Below are 21481 nucleotides of genomic sequence, written 5' to 3'. Positions count from 1 at the left end.
TTTTGACCCAAGGGTATAAAACCTGTGAGTAAAGAATTTCCATAGAAGACTACGTGACCCAAGCTGCAGCCAAGGTCTAAAAAGTCAACGAACCCAGAATGCAACACAAGTTTGAAGACAAAGAAATCATTTTCTATCCAAGCTACAGATGAGTAGCTGTTTCTAATCGGGTGAATTCAAGCCGGACCACTTAGCATCCAATCCCAGCAAATCGTGGTATCTAAAGGGTTTCATTCCTATGCTGTCAGCTCTGAGCTACAGAGCTGTCTGTCCTCAGAAGCCCCCTTCCAGAGCAAGGGTGAGGGAACAGTCCTTTAAGCCAAACGGACACTGACATCGGGAGGACGATCAGAGAGGTGCGCCGGAGTAGTGCATCATCGAGCAGCCTGAACGGTCCACGCAGAGAATCCTTGGAGATCATCCCTACATAATTACATCATTATATTCTGACCCATAAGAGCGGCAGTTTGGGGCAAGGCTAGGGTTAGAATAGCATAGCTGACATATTCACCCAAATGTATATTTCTCTCTTGTACTTTATTTTTTCTCTCTCTTTTTGAAATCCCCATTTTGGGTAACTTGCGCCATAGTGTGTTGGCCCGTTATACTAAGTTCTAATCAATAGCCTATAATGTGTTTTGTCTATGTGTATCTTTGTTCATCATTTGAGCTTTTAGTAAATAAATATTCAACAAAGATTGGTGTGGTACGAACTCATTGGTAAGACCCGGGTCCGTGCAAATTCACGGGCTATACGACGTTCAGAACGAGATTGGTAAAGGTAACTGGTTAATTAGCAGCTGTTGTAAAATCGATATTCTGATATTCTTGGAGTTAATTTGGGAAATAGAAACTCAATCAAAACTAGTTTTCCCATGGTGACCCAGGTTAATGAGTTAATAATTGCTTGATTCAGTTAATCATGCAACTAGAAACTTGTAATCATTCGATGAGCAACAGTCGTCACATTAACTAATACAACGTCACGACAGCGGATGACACACAGCTGTACATTTCAATGAAAATGAAAATTGCCCTCGCTAGAAGTCTGTGTTTCAGACATAAGGAAGTGGATGGCTGCAAACATTCTACTTTTAAACATGGACAAAACAGAGATGCTTGTTTTAGGTCCCAAGAAACAAAGAGATCTTCTGTTGAATCTGACAATTAATCTTAATGGTTGTACAGTCGTCTCAAATGAAACCGTGAAGGACCTCGGCGTTACTCTGGACCCTGATCCCTCTTTTGACGAACATAAAGAATGTTTCAAGGACAGCTTTTTTCCATCTACGTAACATTGCAAAAATCAGGAACTTTGTCCAAAAATGATGCAGAAAAATTAATCCATGCTTTTGTTACTTCTAGGTTAGACTACTGCAATGCTCTATACTTTCCGGCTACCCGGATAAAGCACAGTTAGTGCTAAATACGGCTGCTAGAATCCTGACTAGAACCAAAAGATTTGATCATATTACTCCAGTGCTAGCCTCCTTACACTGGCTTCCTGTTAAGGTGTTACGGATACAGTTATCCTGTGTATGTGTGTATCCTGTGTGTGTGTTTCTTTTCTCTCCTTCTCCCCTCACAGGTGAAAATCATCACTCCCCAATCAGTCAACAATCAATCATCAATCAGAAGACACACCTCCTCCTATTTCCTGACCTATCACAGTTCCTTCCCCATGGTTTAAAAACCCCATCATTTGTTTGTTCTAGAGCTCAGCTCAGCTCAGCTCAATCTCTCTGTAAATACCATGTCTGTAGGTCTCTGTGTTTCACTCTCACTTTATGTCTTAACCTCTCTTTTGTTTAAGCACCTCATAGGACTTTGTCATCACCTGTGAGTATTGTTTTTGGTTATGGTGTTTGTTTGTTTGCTGGTGGGGAAACCAAGACAAGTCGCCCATGGGCATACACTACCCGTAGGTGAACTTTGTTAAATACACTAGTTAGAACTGGGCGGACCACCCACTGTATTTTTGGTTAGTTAGTTAGTTAGTTGTTGTTAAAGTAGGCTAGTCTAGCTTAGGGGTGTGTTTTTGTATAATTATTGTTTCTTTCCTTGGGTCCAGCTCAGCCCCTTTTCCTGCTCCCCCCATTACCGTGTGTTTATAAATAAACCTAGAGTTTGACGGTAGATTTCTGTTGTCGTGGTTATTTCGTGCACACTTTTACTTTGTCACAATAATCATTTGCATGAGTTATGTTACGGGTCTCATTACCATCCCCCCCTAGACTGTCGGGCCAAAAGGGATTCGTAACATAAGGCGAGGGCTGATTTCAATGTATTACTGCTAACCTACAAAGCATTACATGGGCTTGCTCCTACCTATCTCTCTGATTTGGTCCTGCCGTACATACCTACACGTATGCTACGGTCACAAGACGCAGGTCTCCTAATTTTCCCTAGAATTTCTAAGCAAACAGCTGGAGGCAGGGTTTTCTCCTATAGAGCTCCATTTTTTATGGAATGGTCTGCCTACCCATGTGAGAATCGCAGACTCGGTCTCAACGCTTAAGTCTTTACTGAAGACTCATCTCTTCAGTGGGTCATATGATTGAGTGTAGTCTGGCCCAGGAATGTGAAGGTGAACGGAAAGGCTCTGGAGCAACGAACCGCCCTTGCTGTCTCTGCCTGGCCGGTTCCCCTCTTCCACTGGGTTTCTCTGCCTCTAACCCTATTACAGGGGCTGAGTCACTGGCTTACTGGTGCTCTTTCATGTTGTACCCTAGGAGGGGTGCGTCACTTGAGTAGGTTGAGTCACTGATGTGATCTTCCTGTCTGGGTTGGCGCACCCCCATGGGTTGTGCCATGGCAAAGATCTTTGTGGGCTATACTCAGCCTTGTCTCAGGATGGTAAGTTGGTGGTTGAATGTATCCCTCGAGTGGTGTGGGGGCTGTGCTTGGGAAAAGTTGGTGGGGTTATATCCTTCCTGTTTAGCCCTGTCCGGGGGTATCATCAGATGGGGCTACAGTGTCTCTTGATCCCTCCTGTCTCAGCCTCCAGTATTTATGCTGCAGTAGTTTGTGTGTCGGGGGGCTAGGGTCAGTTTGTTACATCTGGAGTACTTCTCCTGTCTTTTCCGGTGTCCTGTGTGAATTTAAGTATGCTCTCTCCAATTCTCGCTTTCTTTCTCTCTCTCGGAGGACCTGGGCCCTTGGACCATGCCTCAGGACTACCTGGCATGATGACTCCTTGCTGTCCCCAGTCCACCTGGCCGTGCTGCTGCTGCTCTGACCTGTTCACCGGATGTGCTTCCTGTCCCAGACCTGCTGTTTTCAACTCTCTGGAGACAGCAGGAGTGGTAGAGATACTCTTAATGATCAGCTATGAAAAGCCAATTTACATTTACTCCTGAGGTGCTGACTTGCTGCACCCTCGACAACTACTGTGATTATTATTATTTGACCATGCTGGTCATTTATGAACATTTGAACATCTTGGCCATGCTCTGTTATAATCTCCACCCGGCACAGCCAGAAGAGGACTGGCCACCCCTCATAGCCTGGTTCCTCTAGGTTTCTTCCTAGGTTTTGGCCTTTCTAGGGAGTTTTTCCTAGCCACCGTGCTTCTACACCTGCATTGCTTGCTGTTTGGGGTTTTAGGCTGGGTTTCTGTATAGCACTTTGAGATAACAGCTAATGTATGAAGGGCTATATAAATACATTTGATTTGATCAAATATCATTTGTCACATGCTTAATAAATAACGGGTGTAGACTAACAGTGACATGCTTACATTCGGGTCCTTTACCAACAATGCAGAGATGAAGATAAAGATTACAAACCAACAAATAAAAATAACATGGCTATATACAGGGAATAGCAGTACCGAGTTGATGTGCAGGAGTATGAGGCATTTGTATGAAGTAGGCTACAGCCCAGCCAGTCCATCACACCCACTTGGAGTTTTCTGACAGATTGTGAATAGGAATATTGAATGGCAGATCATAATGAAATAGCCTGTAAATAGACAGAGATAAGAGACATTGGCTATGTTCAAATCTCCGTACTACCAGACCACTTACAATGCCTAGCCAAGACATTGCTTCATTCTGAATAGTATGCAAGTGTGTGGACATTCAAACAGAGGAAATGTTATTGTGCGGACAGAAAATGAGGTGTAAGGTTCAAAAGATGTGGCCATTGTATATAAGGCCTGGCCAGGCGTTGCACTGGACTAGTGGACTTGTCTGCTTCCTTCCACTGTTAAGAGTCTGCACTGGAAGTACACTCCTGGGAGAGAGACCTGATGTCTGACAATAAAGCCCCAATGCTGGAAGACGACATCATTAATAATGGATAATCATATTAACATCACTGGGGGATGAATGGGCCACGCTAGGCCTCGGCATGGCACAACCTCTGGCTGTTGCTGCGTGCACACACACAGCGCAATCAGACCTCAATCCCCAAGTCACTCAGCACTCTACAGTTGTGATGGAAGCCAGTGGAGGGCACACACACACACAATGGAGGGTTACAGAGGGCAGGGGAGCCATCAAAAATGAAGAAGATCACATATGAACAGCATCTCACAGGACCCATCAGTGGTACACTGTCACACACACACACACAAAATCAGCAAAAAAATAAACTTCCCTTTATCAGGACGCGGTCTTTCAAAGATAATTCATAAAAATCCAAATAACTTCACAGATCTTCATTGTAAAGGGTTAACACACTGTTTCCCATGCTTGTTCAATGAACCATAAACAATAAATGAACATGCACCTGTGGAACTAACAGTTTACAGACTGTAGACAATTAAGGTCACAGTTATGAAAACTTAGGACACTAAAGAGGCCTTTCTTGTTGTCATTGCAGGCAATCTCAACGCTGTGCTTTACAGGGAAGACATCCTCCTCCCTCACCAGTCTCAACGTCAACAGTAAAGAGTCGACACCGGGATGCTGGCCTTCTAGGCAGAGTTGCAAAGAAAAAGCCATATCTCAAACTGGCCAATAAAAACAAAAGATTAAGACGGGCAAAATAACACAGACAGAGGACAGAGGAACTCTGGCTAGAAGGCCAGCATCTAGGAGTCGCCTCTTCACAGTTGACGTTGAGACTGGTGTTTTGCGGGTACTGTTGAAGCTGGCAGTTGAGAACTTGTGAGGCATCTGTTTCTCAAACTAGACACACTAATGTACTAGTCCTCTTGCTCAATTGTGCACCGGGGCCTCCCACTCCTCTTTCGATTCTGGATAGAGACAGTTTGCAATGTTCTGTGAAGGGAGTAGTACACAGCGTTGTACCAGATCTTCAGTTTCTTGGCAATTTCTCACATTTCCCAGAACAAGAATAGACTGAATAGTTTCAGAAGGAAGGACTTTGTTTCTGGCCATTTTGAGCCTGTAATTGAACCCACAAATGCTGACGCTCCAGGTACTCAACTAGTCTAAAGAAGGCCAGTTTTATTGCCTATTTAATCAGCACCACAGTTTTCAGCTGTGATAACATGATTGAAACAGGGTCTTCTAATGATCAATTAGCCTTTCAAAATGATAAACTTGGATTAGCTAACACAATGTGCCATTGGAACACAGGAGTGATGGTTGCTGATAATGGGCCTCTGTACGCATATGTAGATATTCCATTAAAAATCTGCCGTTTCCAGCTACAATAGTCATTTACAACATTAACAATGTCTACACTGCATTTCTGATAAATTTGATGTTATTGTAACAGCCCAAAAAATGTCCTTCTCTTTCAAAAACAAGGACATTCCTAAGTGACCCCAAACTTTTGAACAGTAGTGTATATTTGTAGCAAACAGAGCGAGCAGTGGCACAAATGAGAGCCAGGAGTGTACAACCACCACTTGCTCCACATCATCTTCCTACAATGCAGTGGCACGCATCAGTTCTATTTGGCGTCAACATCATTTACTTTTAATATTATTATATTACTTTTAATGCATTTTGGAGTAGAATGTATTTTTTAAAAGTCACCAGAAGTTACCGTTTCAGTCTTTCGACAAACAAAATCACCTCCAGGTCATGCACCTAACCCCCCCCCTGCTACCTTTGCCACTGCTGCTGAAAGAAATCCTAGGGGAAACACTGCACACACACACACAGACAGAGGAGCTAGAAGCAGACAGGTGGTCAGCATAACGACGGCAGAATGAGAGATGGTCGTGACTCGTGGTTGTGTGGATATTGGATTGGGCCCAGGGTGCATATATTTGATATGGAGGAGCATGTAATAAGTACAGAGGGTGCTGAGCTGCTGTCTGTGACAGGCTGTGAACTTACATATGAATGGGAGTAGTTTAGAAAAGGGGCTATAGTGTGTGTGTGTGTGTGTGTGTGTGTGTGTGTGTGTGTGTGTGTGTGTGTGTGTGTGTGTGTGTGTGTGTGTGTGTGTGTGTGTGTGTGTGTGTGTGTGTGTGTGTGTGTGTGTGTGTGTGTGTGTGTGTGTGTGTGTGTCATGGTCAAACGCCACAGCGCATTATATGTTGCAGTGTTGTTTACTACACATTCATTACTCATGAATAAAACGTTAGCAGGACAAGTGTTTCACTCCATGACCATTCTCCCGCTCCAGTAGTTGATGTTCACTCACTACATTGTGTTTTGATTCATTGCCATGAGGATCCTCTTGCATCTTGAACAAAATTTAAAATCTAACAAAGTGTGTGTGAAGAAGCACACAGAACATCAGTGGTTGGCCACACAATACGCTCTGCCACTTGACATCAAATGACTCATGTGTAGATTTATGCAGATATAGTCCAAGTTCATATTATGACTCAGAATCAAGGCCAATTTGTTTTCATGTATAATCCATCAAATAAAATGTATATAACAAGGTTTTTATGCAATGTTTGGTTTTCAAGAGGCTCTTAAAAATAGAACTTTGAATATTGTAGCCTATCACCGGTAAAGAAAGATAAATAAGAGAAAAGGTAGAACACTTGAATTAAATTAATCATGTCCGGCTTCTTCTTTTTATTTTTAAGAGAAAAAGGTGCGAGTGCAGAACAAAAAAAACTACGGGAGATTCTCAATATCTAGCTCTCCTGTTACAACCACGCCCAGATTTTTTTTTATTTCACCTTTATTTAACCAGGTAGGCTAGTTGCAACTGCGGCCTGGCCAACATAAAGCATAGCAGTGTGAACAGACAACACAGAGTTACACATGGAGTAAACAATTAACAAGTCAATAACACAGAGAAAAAAGGGGAGTCTATATACAATGTGTGCAAAAGGCATGAGGAGGTAGGCGAATAATTACAATATTGCAGATTAACACTGGAGTGATAAATGATCATGTACAGGTAGAGATATTGGTGTGCAAAAGAGCAGAAAAGTAAATAAAATAAAAATGTGGGGATGAGGTAGGTGAAAATGGGTGTGCTATTTACCAATAGATTATGTACAGCTGCAGCGATCGGTTAGCTGCTCAGCTAGCTGATGTTTGAAGTTGGTGAGGGAGATAAAAGTCTCCAACTTCAGCGATTTTTGCAATTTGTTCCAGTCACAGGCAGCAGAGTACTGGAACGAAAGTCGGCCGAATGAGGTGTTGGCTTTAGGGATGATCAATGAGATACACCTGCTGGAGCGCGTGCTACGGATGGGTGTTGCCATCGTGACCAGTGAGCTGAGATAAGGCGGAGCTTTGCCTAGCATGGCCTTGTAGATGACCTGAAGCCAGTGGGTCAGGCGACGAATATGTAGCGAGGGCCAGCTGACTAGAGCATACAAGTCGCAGTGGTGGGTAGTATAAGGTGCTTTAGTGACAAAACGGATGGCACTGTGATAAACTGCATCCAGTTTGCTGAGTAGAGTGTTGGAAGCAATTTTGTAGATGACGTCGCCGAAGTCGAGGATCGGTAGGATAGTCAGTTTTACTAGGGTAAGCTTGGCAGCGTGAGTGAAGGAGGCTTTGTTGCGGAATAGAAAGCCGATTCTTGATTTGATTTTCGATTGGAGATGTTTGATATGGGTCTGGAAGGAGAGTTTGCAGTCTAGCCAGACACCTAGGTACTTATAGGTGTCCACATATTCAAGGTCGGAACCATCCAGTGTGGTGATGCTAGTCGGGCATGCGGGTGCAGGCAGCGATCGGTTGAAAAGCATGCATTTGGTTTTACTAGCGTTTAAGAGCAGTTGGAGGCCACAGAAGGAGTGTTGTATGGCATTGAAGCTCGATTGAAGGTTAGATAGCACAGTGTCCAATGACGGGCCGAAAGTGTATACAATGGTGTCGTCTGCGTAGAGGTGGATCAGGGAATCGCCCGCAGCAAGAGCAACATCATTGATATATACAGAGAAAAGAGTCGGCCCGAGAATTGAACCCTGTGGCACCCCCATAGAGACTGCCAGGGGACCGGACAACATGCCCTCCGATTTGACACACTGAACTCTGTCTGCAAAGTAATTGGTGAACCAGGCAAGGCAGTCATCCGAAAAACCGAGGCTACTGAGTTTGCCGATAAGAATATGGTGATTGACAGAGTCGAAAGCCTTGGCAAGGTCGATGAAGACTGCTGCACAGTACTGTCTTTTATCGATGGCGGTTATGATGTCGTTTAGTACCTTGAGTGTGGCTGAGGTGCACCCGTGACCGGCTCGGAAACAGATTGCATAGCGGAGAAGGTACGGTGGGATTTGAGATGGTCAGTGACCTGTTTGTTGACTTGGCTTTCAAAGACCTTAGATAGGCAGGGCAGGATGGATATAGGTCTGTAACAGTTTGGGTCCAGGGTGTCTCCCCCTTTGAAGAGGGGGATGACTGCGGCAGCTTTCCAATCCTTGGCGATCTCAGACGATATGAAAGAGAGGTTGAACAGGCTGGTAATAGGGGTTGCGACAATGACGGCGGATAGTTTCAGAAATAGAGGGTCCAGATTGTCAAGCCCACCTGATTTATACAGGTCTAGGTTTTGCAGCTCTTTCAGAACATCTGCTATCTGGATTTGGGTAAAGGAGAACCTCAAGAGGCTTGGGCGAGGAGCTGCGGGGGGGCCGGAGCTGTTGGCCGCGGTAGGAGTAGCCAGGCGGAAGGCATGGCCAGCCGTTGAGAAATGCTTGTTGAAGTTTTCGATAATCATGGATTTGTCGGTGGTGACCGTGTTCCCTAGCCTCAGTGCAGTGGGCAGCTGGGAGGAGGTGCTCTTGTTCTCCATGGACTTCACAGTGTCCCAGAAGTTTTTGGAGTTGGAGCTACAAGATGCAAACTTCTGCCTGAAGAAGCTGGCCTTAGCTTTCCTGACTGACTGCGTGTATTGGTTCCTGACTTCCCTGAACAGTTGCATATCGCGGGGACTGTTCGATGCTATTGCAGTCCGCCACAGGATGTTTTTGTGCTGGTCGAGGGCAGTCAGGTCTGGAGTGAACCAAGGGCTGTATCTGTTCTTAGTTCTGCATTTTTTGAATGGAGCATGCTTATCTAAAATGGTGAGGAAGTTACTCTTAAAGAATGACCAGGCATCCTCAACTGACGGGATGAGGTCAATGTCCTTCCAGGATACCCGGGCCAGGTCGATTAGAAAGGCCTGCTCACAGAAGTGTTTTAGGGAGCGTTTGACAGTGATGAGGGGTGGTCGTTTGACTGCGGCACCGTAGCGGATACAGGCAATGAGGCAGTGGTCGCTGAGATCCTGGTTGAAGACAGCGGAGGTGTATTTGGAGGGCCAGTTGGTCAGGATGACGTCTATGAGGGTGCCCTTGCTTACAGAGTTAGGGTTGTACCTGGTGGGTTCCTTGATGATTTGTGTGAGATTGAGGGCATCTAGCTTAGATTGTAGGACTGCCGGGGTGTTAAGCATATCCCAGTTTAGGTCACCTAACAGAACAAACTCTGAAGCTAGATGGGGGGCAATCAATTCACAAATGGTGTGCAGGGCACAGCTGGGAGCTGAGGGGGGTCGGTAGCAGGCGGAAACAGTGAGAGACTTATTTCTGGAGAGAGTAATTTTCAGAATTAGTAGTTCGAACTGTTTGGGTATGGACCTGGAAAGTATGACAGATACAAAAAGGAACTTGCTACACAGCATCTTTCAGGTATGAAAGTAGGGTACGGAGTCAGTGGAGACAGAAAAGCTGTCTTTCATAATGATGTTTCACCACAGCTTCTGCTGAGTAAGTCCACACAGATTCTAACACCTAAGTGCAAATCAATGGGTATAACTGAATGCTGTTTTCTTATCATGACACATTTTATATGATAAGGTTAAGGACTAAGGGTAAGAAAATCAAAATAATGCTTTTATGAGAAGTCATTCTGGTAGGGTCTAGGGAGTCTGACACCAGAATGTGTCAGAGAGAGATGGGAGGATAACTCCCCAGAGATCTGAGCATGCGGAGCTTCCAAGAGAGACTACATACATGCAGGGTCTGATACAGCTCACATAGTGAATCACTGTGTTTAAAATGAATCACTGTGTTTAAAATGAGAGGGGGAGGACAGATACAAAATGCCTTCAGAGGAAAAGCAGTAAGGAGAGACACTGTGCAAGCATGATGGATAGGAATGTTAAATACCCAAATAAACATTTTACATCGAATAATACATTGAAATGAAAGTGAATTCCATTCTCTCACCAACATATTTAGGCCTAGTTCATGAGGTGGATAGGAAACATTTATAATTAAAAAATGTCACAATAAGTGAATACACTGTAGGAATCTATCTTCCTTAGACCGCCACTGCAAACACCCACTGTCACTAGGGGTTATAAATGGACATGAACTCATTAATCAAAATGAGTTTTGCACACAATACACACCAACTCACGCAATTAAACACAATCACTCACACCTACTACTAGCCTATATTGTTCTGCTTCCCTCAACGTTTTCCAACACTCAGAGCTCACCTTTCACCTATTCAGTAGAACAACAAATTCAATATGTAAAATAAAATAAAAAACAGTAAAAGACTGGTTTAACACTAAAACTTGGAACTGTACCATGACTCATAGACAGAGGATTAAATAGACAGAAATCAGATTCTTGCTACGTAGCTTAACTTTCTGAACATTCGAGACGTGTAGTCCACTTGTCATTCCAATCTCCTTTGCATTAGTGTAGCCTCTTCTGTAGCCTGTCAACTATGTGTCTGTTTATCCCTGTTCTCTCCTCTCTGCACAGACCATACAAACGCTCCACACCGCGCGGCCGCGGCCACCCTACTCTGGTGGTCCCAGCGCGCACGACCCACGTGGAGTTCCAGGTCTCCGGTAGCCTCTGGAACTGCCAATCTGCGGTCAACAAGGCAGAGTTCATCTCAGCCTATGCCTCCCTCCAGTCCCTCGACTTCTTGGCACTGACGGAAACATGGATCACCACAGACAACACTGCTACTCCTACTGCTCTCTCTTCGTCCGCCCACGTGTTCTCGCACACCCCGAGAGCGTCTGGTCAGCGGGGTGGTGGCACCGGGATCCTCATCTCTCCCAAGTGGTCATTCTCTCTTTCTCCCCTTACCCATCTGTCTATCGCCTCCTTTGAATTCCATGCTGTCACAGTTACTAGCCCTTTCAAGCTTAACATCCTTATCATTTATCGCCCTCCAGGTTCCTCGGAGAGTTCATCAATGAGCTTGATGCCTTGATAAGCTCCTTTCCTGAGGACGGCTCACCTCTCACAGTTCTGGGCGACTTTAACCTCCCCACGTCTACCTTTGACTCTTTCCTCTCTGCCTCCTTCTTTCCACTCCTCTCCTCTTTTGACCTCACCCTCTCACCTTCCCCCTACTCACAAGGCAGGCAATACGCTCGACCTCATCTTTACTAGATGCTGTTCTTCCACTAACCTCACTGCAACTCCCCTCCAAGTCTCCGACCACTGCCTTGTATCCTTTTCCCTCTCGCTCTCATCCAACACCTCCCACACTGCCCCTACTCGGATGGTATCGCGCCGTCCCAACCTTCGCTCTCTCTCCCCCGCTACTCTCTCCTCTTCCATCCTATCATCTCTTCCCTCCGCTCAAACCTTCTCCCACCTATCTCCTGATTCTGCCTCCTCAACCCTCCTCTCCTCCCTCTCTGCATCCCTTGACTCTCTATGTCCCCTATCCTCCAGGCCGGCTCGGTCCTCCCCTCCCGCTCCGTGGCTCGATGACTCATTGCGAGCTCACAGAACAGGGCTCCGGGCAGCCGAGCGGAAATGGAGGAAAACTCGCCTCCCTGCGGACCTGGCATCCTTTCACTCCCTCCTCTCTACATTTTCCTCCTCTGTCTCTGCTGCTAAAGCCACTTTCTACCACGCTAAATTCCAAGCATCTGCCTCTAACCCTAGGAAGCTCTTTGCCACCTTCTCCTCCCTCCTGAATCCTCCGCCCCCTCCCCCCTCCTCCCTCTCTGCAGATGACTTCGTCAACCATTTTGAAAAGAAGGTCGACGACATCCGATCCTCGTTTGCTAAGTCAAACGACACCGCTGGTTCTGCTCACACTGCCCTACCCTGTGCTCTGACCTCTTTCTCCCCTCTCTCTCCAGATGAAATCTCGCGTCTTGTGACGGCCGGCCGCCCAACAACCTGCCCGCTTGACCCTATCCCCTCCTCTCTTCTCCAGACCATTTCCGGAGACCTTCTCCCTTACCTCACCTCGCTCATCAACTCATCCCTGACCGTTGGCTACGTCCCTTCCGTCTTCAAGAGAGCGAGAGTTGCACCCCTTCTGAAAAAAAACCTACACTCGATCCCTCCGATGTCAACAATTACAGACCAGTATCCCTTCTTTCTTTTCTCTCCAAAACTCTTGAACGTGCCGTCCTTGGCCAGCTCTCCCGCTATCTCTCTCTGAATGACCTTCTTGATCCAAATCAGTCAGGTTTCAAGACTAGTCATTCAACTGAGACTGCTCTCCTCTGTATCACGGAGGCGCTCCGCACTGCTAAAGCTAACTCTCTCTCCTCTGCTCTCATCCTTCTAGATCTATCGGCTGCCTTCGATACTGTGAACCATCAGATCCTCCTCTCCACCCTCTCCGAGTTGGGCATCTCCGGCGCGGCCCACGCTTGGATTGCGTCCTACCTGACAGGTCGCTCCTACCAGGTGGCGTGGCGAGAATCTGTCTCCTCACCACGCGCTCTCACCACTGGTGTCCCCCAGGGCTCTGTTCTTGGCCCTCTCCTATTCTCGCTATACACCAAGTCACTTGGCTCTGTCATAACCTCACATGGTCTCTCTTATCATTGCTATGCAGACGACACACAATTAATCTTCTCCTTTCCCCCTTCTGATGACCAGGTGGCGAATCGCATCTCTGCATGTCTGGCAGACATATCAGTGTGGATGACGGATCACCACCTCAAGCTGAACCTCGGCAAGACGGAGCTGCTCTTCCTCCCGGGGAAGGACTGCCCGTTCCATGATCTCGCCATCACGGTCGACAACTCCATTGTGTCCTCCTCCCAGAGCGCCAAGAACCTTGGCGTGATCCTGGACAACACCCTGTCGTTCTCAACTAACATCAAGGCGGTGGCCCGTTCCTGTAGGTTCATGCTCTACAACATCCGCAGAGTACGACCCTGCCTCACACAGGAAGCGGCGCAGGTCCTAATCCAGGCACTTGTCATCTCCCGTCTGGATTACTGCAACTCGCTGTTGGCTGGGCTCCCTGCCTGTGCCATTAAACCCCTTCAACTCATCCAGAACGCCGCAGCCCGTCTGGTGTTCAACCTTCCCAAGTTCTCTCACGTCACCCCGCTCCTCCGTTCTCTCCACTGGCTTCCAGTTGAAGCTCGCATCCGCTACAAGACCATGGTGCTTGCCTACGGAGCTGTGAGGGGAACGGCACCTCAGTACCTCCAGGCTCTGATCAGGCCCTACACCCAAACAAGGGCACTGCGTTCATCCACCTCTGGCCTGCTCGCCTCCCTACCACTGAGGAAGTACAGCTCCCGCTCAGCCCAGTCAAAACTGTTCGCTGCCCTGGCCCCCCAATGGTGGAACAAACTCCCTCACGACGCCAGGACAGCGGAGTCAATCACCACCTTCCGGAGACACCTGAAACCCCACCTCTTTAAGGAATACCTAGGATAGGTTAAGTAATCCCTCTCACCCCACCCCCCCTAAGTTTTAGATGCACTATTGTTAAGTGACTGTCCCACTGGATGTCATAAGGTGAATGCACCAATTTGTAAGTCGCTCTGGATAAGAGCGTCTGCTAAATGACTTAAATGTAAATGTAAATGTCATATGTGACCCGTTTCAGGAAGCTAGGCGTATGTCACTTGTCACTACTTCACTGGAGAGGCATTTGAAGGTTTTTTGGCAGAAATGCCTTCTGGAACATGTGAACTTTCATGTGTCTTAATAAAAAACTTGTATGCAATCTGTAAATACAAATACAATTGTTACATTACGAGCCTAGTTGGTTTAGCCACGGAAAAAAAGACAGGAACATTCCCTCTAGCCATGACTGGATGAGATAATAGATGGGCTGGACATGTCATGTAGCATGATTTTGTCTATAACATGAGCAGCTCAGTATGTGTAGATAACCCTTGCTACCACAGATTTTTTGAGAGATATAGTGGCCATTGAGAACTGCAAAAGTGTTGCTCTCAACAACATTGCTTCCCTGAATAAAGCAGGCGCTATCAACAAAGATCAATGGGAAAAAGTACTTTCTGGAGGACGATCGTTCCATGCTGACTCTCTCTTTGTCTGATTTTCATTGAACCAGACATTGTAGTCTTCTGATGAAGGTGGGGAAGAAACGGCGATCAACAGTATTGTTGTCAAGGATGAAGTTGACAGAGTTTTGAACGATGCTGAATGGGTGTAGACAAAGAAGAACTCTCCGGTTGGTAGAACAAAACATTAAGGGGCTACTTTTGCAAAAGTGGGGTTACATGTTAATCAACGTTCAAACCAGATTTACTTTCCCATTGTTCCACAGTCTGTACTTTTATCCAATGTAAAAAACACTATTTCAGATCCTGCAACATAAGACTGAAAAGAGTTGATCGGTCACATATTTGAGACACCCCCAGCCTCATAAAGTACCAATGCAAGAAGGAGCTAAAGTTGAATAGTCATTTGTAAATCCCCAAGGCAGAAGGCAGATGGTATAGGTCTAGGAAGTAGAGAGGCAACTGGCACAAGACTTTATTGGGCGGTTACGATTGTTTAAGCCCTGTATCTGGGAACCATGCAATGAACGACAAAACGTAATGTTCCTTCGATGTAACAAAAATACATTTGTCCAAAGCAACTTATACAAATGGGTCAAGTGCCACTGAGTGACGCTGGCCAGACTTTAGCAGCACCAGGTCCAGGGCAGATGGCATCGCCAGCCAGGGAAAGTGGCAGGGGAGGCAGACATTCACTTGCACGCGCGCACACATACACACACACATTGCTGGCAGCCCATGGTGATGCCACCTGTACCAGAATGCTACCTAATTAACCCTTGAGAAACCCACGGCTCAGACTCCGCAATGACTCACTTTCCCAGCAGTCCCAGGCCTGCTGCTGTACTGGGTCAGTGGATACAAGGGAGGGATGGGGTGTTGGGCTAAGGGCTGGAGTAAACATGCAGGACTTGGATGGTTCTTAGGGTATAGGACAGGACAGCATAGATAAGTATGGATAGGGACGAATAAAGGAGACCATGGATAAAGGTCATACTGTATATTATTACCTTGATGTAGCTCTCCAGCTGGGGGTAGACTCTCTGCACCCCAAAGAAGATTGACAGGGGTGTCCTGTGGGGAAAGGAGGCGCTGACTACGTGAGTGACCTCTGGGAAGCTGAAGACCCGGAAACCAAACTTCTCATAGAGCTGTTGGAGCTCCTCACTGGGCCTAGTATCACCCTCACTCAGGACACTACCCACCGCACAGCGACACTGCTCTCCTATCACCTAGAGAAAAAAGGAAGGAAGGGCGGAAGAGTCTTGTCAGCAAAAGGTTAAATCTCACTGTGAGGCAGAAATGAACAATCTGATGTGACAATAGTCTGTTTGCATTTAATGTGATTGCTTTAGTTTCTATTGGGTTGTTGCCTATTTGTGGTGTTGATACAGCAATCATGTAACATTTCTTATTTAGGGGTGAATCAGCTTAATATTGCAGAAAGATTGTTGCTTCCATCAATGTAATTGTCTGCATCATTTCCAATCCTGTATATATTTTTGGGGTAAATATGTATATCCATATACACAGTGCCTTGCGAAAGTATTCGGCCCCCTTGAACTTTGCGACCTTTTGCCACATTTCAGGCTTCAAACATAAAGATATAAAACTGTATTTTTTTGTGAAGAATCAACAACAAGTGGGACACAATCATGAAGTGGAACGACATTTATTGGATATTTCAAACTTTTTTAACAAATCAAAAACTGAAGAATTGGGCGTGCAAAATTATTCAGCCCCCTTAAGTTAATACTTTGTAGCGCCACCTTTTGCTGCGATTACAGCTGGAAGTCGCTTGGGATATGTCTCTATCAGTTTTGCACATCGAGAGACTGAAATGTTTTCCCATTCCTCCTTGCAAAACAGCTTGAGCTCAGTGAGGTTGGATGGAGAGCATTTGTGAACAGCAGTTTTCAGTTCTTTCCACAGATTCTCGATTGGATTCAGGTCTGGACTTTGACTTGGCCATTCTAACACCTGGATGTGTTTATTTTTGAACCATTCCATTGTAGATTTTGCTTTATGTTTTGGATCATTGTCTTGTTGGAAGACAAATCTCCGTCCCAGTCTCAGGTCTTTTGCAGACTCCATCAGGTTTTCTTCCAGAATGGTCCTGTATTTGGCTCCATCCATCTTACCATCAATTTTAATCATCTTCCCTGTCCCTGCTGAAGATAAGCAGGCCCAAACCATGATGCTGCCACCACCATGTTTGACAGTGGGGATGGTGTGTTCAGGGTGATGAGCTGTGTTGCTTTTACGCCAAACATAACGTTTTGCATTGTTGCCAAAAAGTTCAATTTTGGTTTCATCTGACCAGAGCACCTTCTTCCACATGTTTGGTGTGTCTCCCAGGTGGCTTGTGGCAAACTTTAAACAAACACTTTTTATGGATATCTTTAAGAAATGGCTTTCTTCTTGCCACTCTTCCATAAAGGCCAGATTTGTGCAATATACGACTGATTGTTGTCCTATGGACAGAGTCTCCCACCTCAGCTGTAGATCTCTGCAGTTCATCCAGAATGATCATGGGCCTCTTGGCTGCATCTCTGATCAGTCTTCTCCTTGTATGAGCTGAAAGTTTAGAGGGACGGCCAGGTCATGGTAGATTTGCAGTGGTCTGATACTCCTTCCATTTCAATATTATCGCTTGCACAGTGCTCCTTGGGATGTTTAAAGCTTGGGAAATCTTTTTGTATCCAAATCCGGCTTTAAACTTCTTCACAACAGTATCTCGGACCTGCCTGGTGTGTTCCTTGTTCTTCATGATGCTCTCTGCGCTTTTAACGAACCTCTGAGACTATCACAGTGCAGGCGCATTTATACGGAGACTTGATTACACACAGGTGGATTGTATTTATCATCATTAGTCATGTAGGTCAACATTGGATCATTCAGAGATCCTCACTGAACTTCTGGAGAGAGTTTGCTGCACTGAAAGTAAAGGGGCTGAATAATTTTGCATGCCCAATTTTTCAGTTTTTGATTTGTTAAAAAAGTTTGAAATATCCAATAAATATTGTTCCACTTCATGATTGTGTCCCACTTGTTGTTGATTTTTCACAAAAAAATACAGTTTTATATCTTTACGTTTGAAGCCTGAAATGTGGCAAAAGGTCGCAAAGTTCAAGGGGGGCGAATACTTTCGCAAGGCACTGTATATACATACACACACCTACAGTGGGGAGAACAAGTATTTGATAACCTGCAAAATCGGCAGTGTTTCCTACTTAAAAAACATGTAGAGGTCTGTAATTTTTACCATAGGTACACTTCAACTGTGAGAGACGGAATCTAAAATAAAAATCCAGAAAATTACATTGTATGATTTTTAAGTATTTCATTTGCATTTTATTGCATGACATAAGCATTTGATGCATCAGAAAAGCAGAACTTAATATTTGGTACAGAAACCTTTATTTGCAATTACATAGATCATACGTTTCCTGTAGTTCCTGACCAGGTTTGCACACACTGCAGCAGGGATTTTGGCCCACTCCTCCATACAGACCTTCTCCAGAATCCTTCAGGTTTCGGGGCTGTCGCTGGGCAATATGGACTTTCAGCTCCCTCCAAAGATTTTCTATTGAGTTCAGGTCTGGAGACTGGCTATGGCTAGGCCACTCCAGAACCTTGAGATGCTTCTTACGGAGCCACTCCTTAGTTGACCTGGCTGTGTATTTCAGGTCGTTGTCATGCTGGAAGACCCAGCCAACACCCATCTTCAATGTTCTTACTGAGGGAAGGAGGTTGTTGGCCAAGATCTCGCGATATATGGCCCCATCCATCCTCCCCTCAATACGGTGCAGTCGTCCTGTCCCCTTTGCAGAAAAGCATCCCCAAAGAATGATCTTTTCACCTCCATGCTTCACGGTTGGGATGGTGTTCTTGGGGTTGTACTCATCCTTCTTCCTCCTCCAAACACGGCGAGTGGAGTTCAGACCAAAAAGCTCTATTTTTGTCTCATCAGACCACATGACCTTCTCCCATTCCTCTCTGGATCATCTAGATGGCAAACTTCCGACGGGCCTGGACATGCGCTGGCTTGAGCAGGGGACCTTGCGTGCGCTGCAGGATTTTAACCTCTTGCTCCTACCTGACATGCAGGCGTCCCATCTAGACATCTGGAAATGCAAATGTGCTACGCTAAATGCTAATAGTACTAGTTAAAACTCAAACGTTCATTAAAATACACATGCAGGGTATTGAATTAAAGCTACACTCGTTGTGAATCCAGGCAACAAGTCAGATTTTTTAAATGCTTTTCGGCGAAAGCATGAGAAGCTATTATCTGATAGCATGTAACACCCCAAAAGACCCGCAGGGACGTAAACAAAATAATTAGCATAGTCGGCGCTACACAAACCGCACAAATAAAATATAAAACATTCATTACCTTTGACCATCTTCTTTGTTGGCACTCCTAGATGTCCCATAATCACTATTGGGTCTTTTTTTCGATTAAATCTGTCCATATATAGCCTAGATATCGATCTATGAAGACTGTGTGATAAACGGAAAAAAATAGCGTCTTATAACGTAACGTCATTTTTTTAAATTAAAAAAGTTGACGATAAACTTTCACAAAACACTTCAAAATACTTTTGTAATGCAACTTTAGGTATTAGTAAATGTTAATAAGCGATCAAATTGATCACAAGGCGATGTGTATTCTATAGGGGTACGTCTGGAAATAATGTCCGGGTAAATCTCAACCAAAATATCCGGTCCGAGACCTGAAGAAATGGGCTGTCTCTTCTTCGTTTGACCAAGAAACAAAGCCTAGGCAAATGACAAGACTGTTGACATCGTGTGGAAGCTGTAGGAATTGCAATCTCAGCTCCAGGTAATTTGCTTTCCCATAGACAATACATGCAAGTGGCGCATTGATATATTCTCCAATTTTCAGTGATCAGATTTTCCTGCGCTTTTCGATGAAACGCACGTTCTGTTATAGTCACAGCCGTGATTTAACCAGTTTTAGAAACGTCTGAGTGTTTTCTATCCACACATACTAATCATATGCATATACTATATTCCTGGCATGAGCAGCAGGGCGCTGAAATGTTGCGCGATTTTTAACAGAATGTTCGAAAAAGTAGGGGGTAGGAGTAACAGGTTAATCTATTACGGCGTGTGTTACTAATGGTTTTCTTTGAGACTGTGGTCCCAGCACTCTTCAGATCATTGACCAGGTCCTGCCGTGTAGTTCTGGGCTGATCCCTCACCTTCCCCACAATCATTGATGCCCCACGAGGTAAGATCTTGCATGGAGCCCCAGACCAAGGGTGATTGACCGTCATCTTGAACTTCTTCCATTTTCTAATAATTGCGCCAAAAGTTGTTGCCTTCACACCAAGCTGCTTGCCTATTGTCCTGTAGCCCATCCCAGCCTTGTGCAGTTCTACAATTTTGTCCCTGATGTCCTTACACAGCTCTCTGGTCTTGGCCATTTTGGAGAGGTTGGAGTCTGTTTGATTGAGTATGTGGACAGGTGTCTTTTATTCAGGTAACGAGTTCAAACAGGTGCAGTAAACACAGGTAATGAGTGGAGAACAGGAGGGATTCTTAAAGAAAAACTAACAGGTCTGTGAGAGCCGAATTTCTTACTGGTTGGGAGGTGATCAAATACTTATGTCATGCAATAAAATGCAAATGAATTACTTAAAAATCATACAATGTGATTTTCTGGATTTTTGTTTTAGATTCCGTCTCTCACAGTTGAAGTGTACCTATGATAAAAATTACAGACCTCTAAATGCTTTGTAAGTAGGAAAACCTGCAAAATCGGCAGTCGATTATCTATCGCTGTTCTGTCCCTCCATCTTTCTCTCATTACAGTCACTCAGAGAGCCTGTAATTATACATGCAAACTGCCTCCATGGATGAGAAGGATGCCTCCTCTCTTTCTTTCTCCTTCCCTCCCTCCCTCAACAACCCCCTGAAGCCTGCCGCAGCAATTAAGGACTGCAAAACCACTATTGTTGTAAACACTGCCTTTATCTAAAACCACCTTTATCTATGCCCATCAAAGTCTACAAGTCTCCTCCCCCCCCAAAAAAATTGTCCACCGTCTGAAAAATAGCCAACCAATTTCACAGAGACGGTTCGGTTCCTTCAGTCTCCCAAAATGTTCACCTTCTAACAAACGGATGAGTCACAAAGAAGAGCTGGCAGAAAACAGCTTAACAAACCATGTGAAAGGAAAACACATTTTACACAAATAAATAAATACAAATAAAGGGCAAGTTTTAGAATCCATCACAGTTGGCTGGCAATGTTAAGAGCAAGGCTCTTGTTAGTCTCTAAGACACTGATTGCTACTTTTGGCTGTTCAGTTGTGCTTGGTGGTTCTCTCTCCAATCTGGGGAGTGAATCGAAGCACCCATTAAAGGGTAGAAAAAGAGGGGCCACTTAATGCAAATTAAGACTCATGGGACATGCGAAATGAACTCCGGATTGTGTACAAACCAATGGCCAATCAAACGGCTGATTTCTCACCAATTTTCATATCCTAAGTCCCAGCAGGTGTAGAGAGGACAAGCCAGGGGTGGCATTCGGAACGTTCTTATTGCTTTTCCTCGATATGATGAACGCCGACTGCAAGCCAGGCCTAATCGCCTAACATCAGTGCCCGACCTCATTAATGTTTGGGGCTGAATGGAAGCAAGTCCCCACGGCAATGTTCCAACATCTGGTGGAAATCCTTCCCTGAAGAGTGGGGGCTGTTATAGCAGCAAATGGGGAACCAACAATAACATATTATTGCCCATGATTAAGAATGAGATGCTGGACGAGCACGTGTCCACATACTTTTGGTCATGTACTGTACTTCCATTCATTTTTTCAACTGGTAACGGGGGACCTCCAGATGAGTCTT

General features: G+C 45.2%; 1 protein-coding gene across 1 annotated transcript in view; it reads right to left on the bottom strand.

The window, feature by feature from the left end:
* LOC124029182 (testis-expressed protein 264 homolog) overlaps positions 1-21481 on the bottom strand; it is a 115927-nt gene that overhangs the window by 78966 nt on the left and 15480 nt on the right. Inside the window, exon 2 of the mRNA XM_046340990.1 lies at positions 15609-15830. Within this exon, the coding sequence (XP_046196946.1) occupies positions 15609-15830 (222 nt within the window). The remainder of the gene's footprint in view (positions 1-15608; positions 15831-21481) is intronic.

The sequence above is a fragment of the Oncorhynchus gorbuscha genome, linkage group LG03 (genome assembly GCF_021184085.1).
Source record: "Oncorhynchus gorbuscha isolate QuinsamMale2020 ecotype Even-year linkage group LG03, OgorEven_v1.0, whole genome shotgun sequence".
NCBI classification, from domain to species: domain Eukaryota; kingdom Metazoa; phylum Chordata; class Actinopteri; order Salmoniformes; family Salmonidae; genus Oncorhynchus; species Oncorhynchus gorbuscha.
Note: the sequence above shows the minus strand (reverse complement) of the source record. Positions and strands in the feature narration are given on the sequence as shown.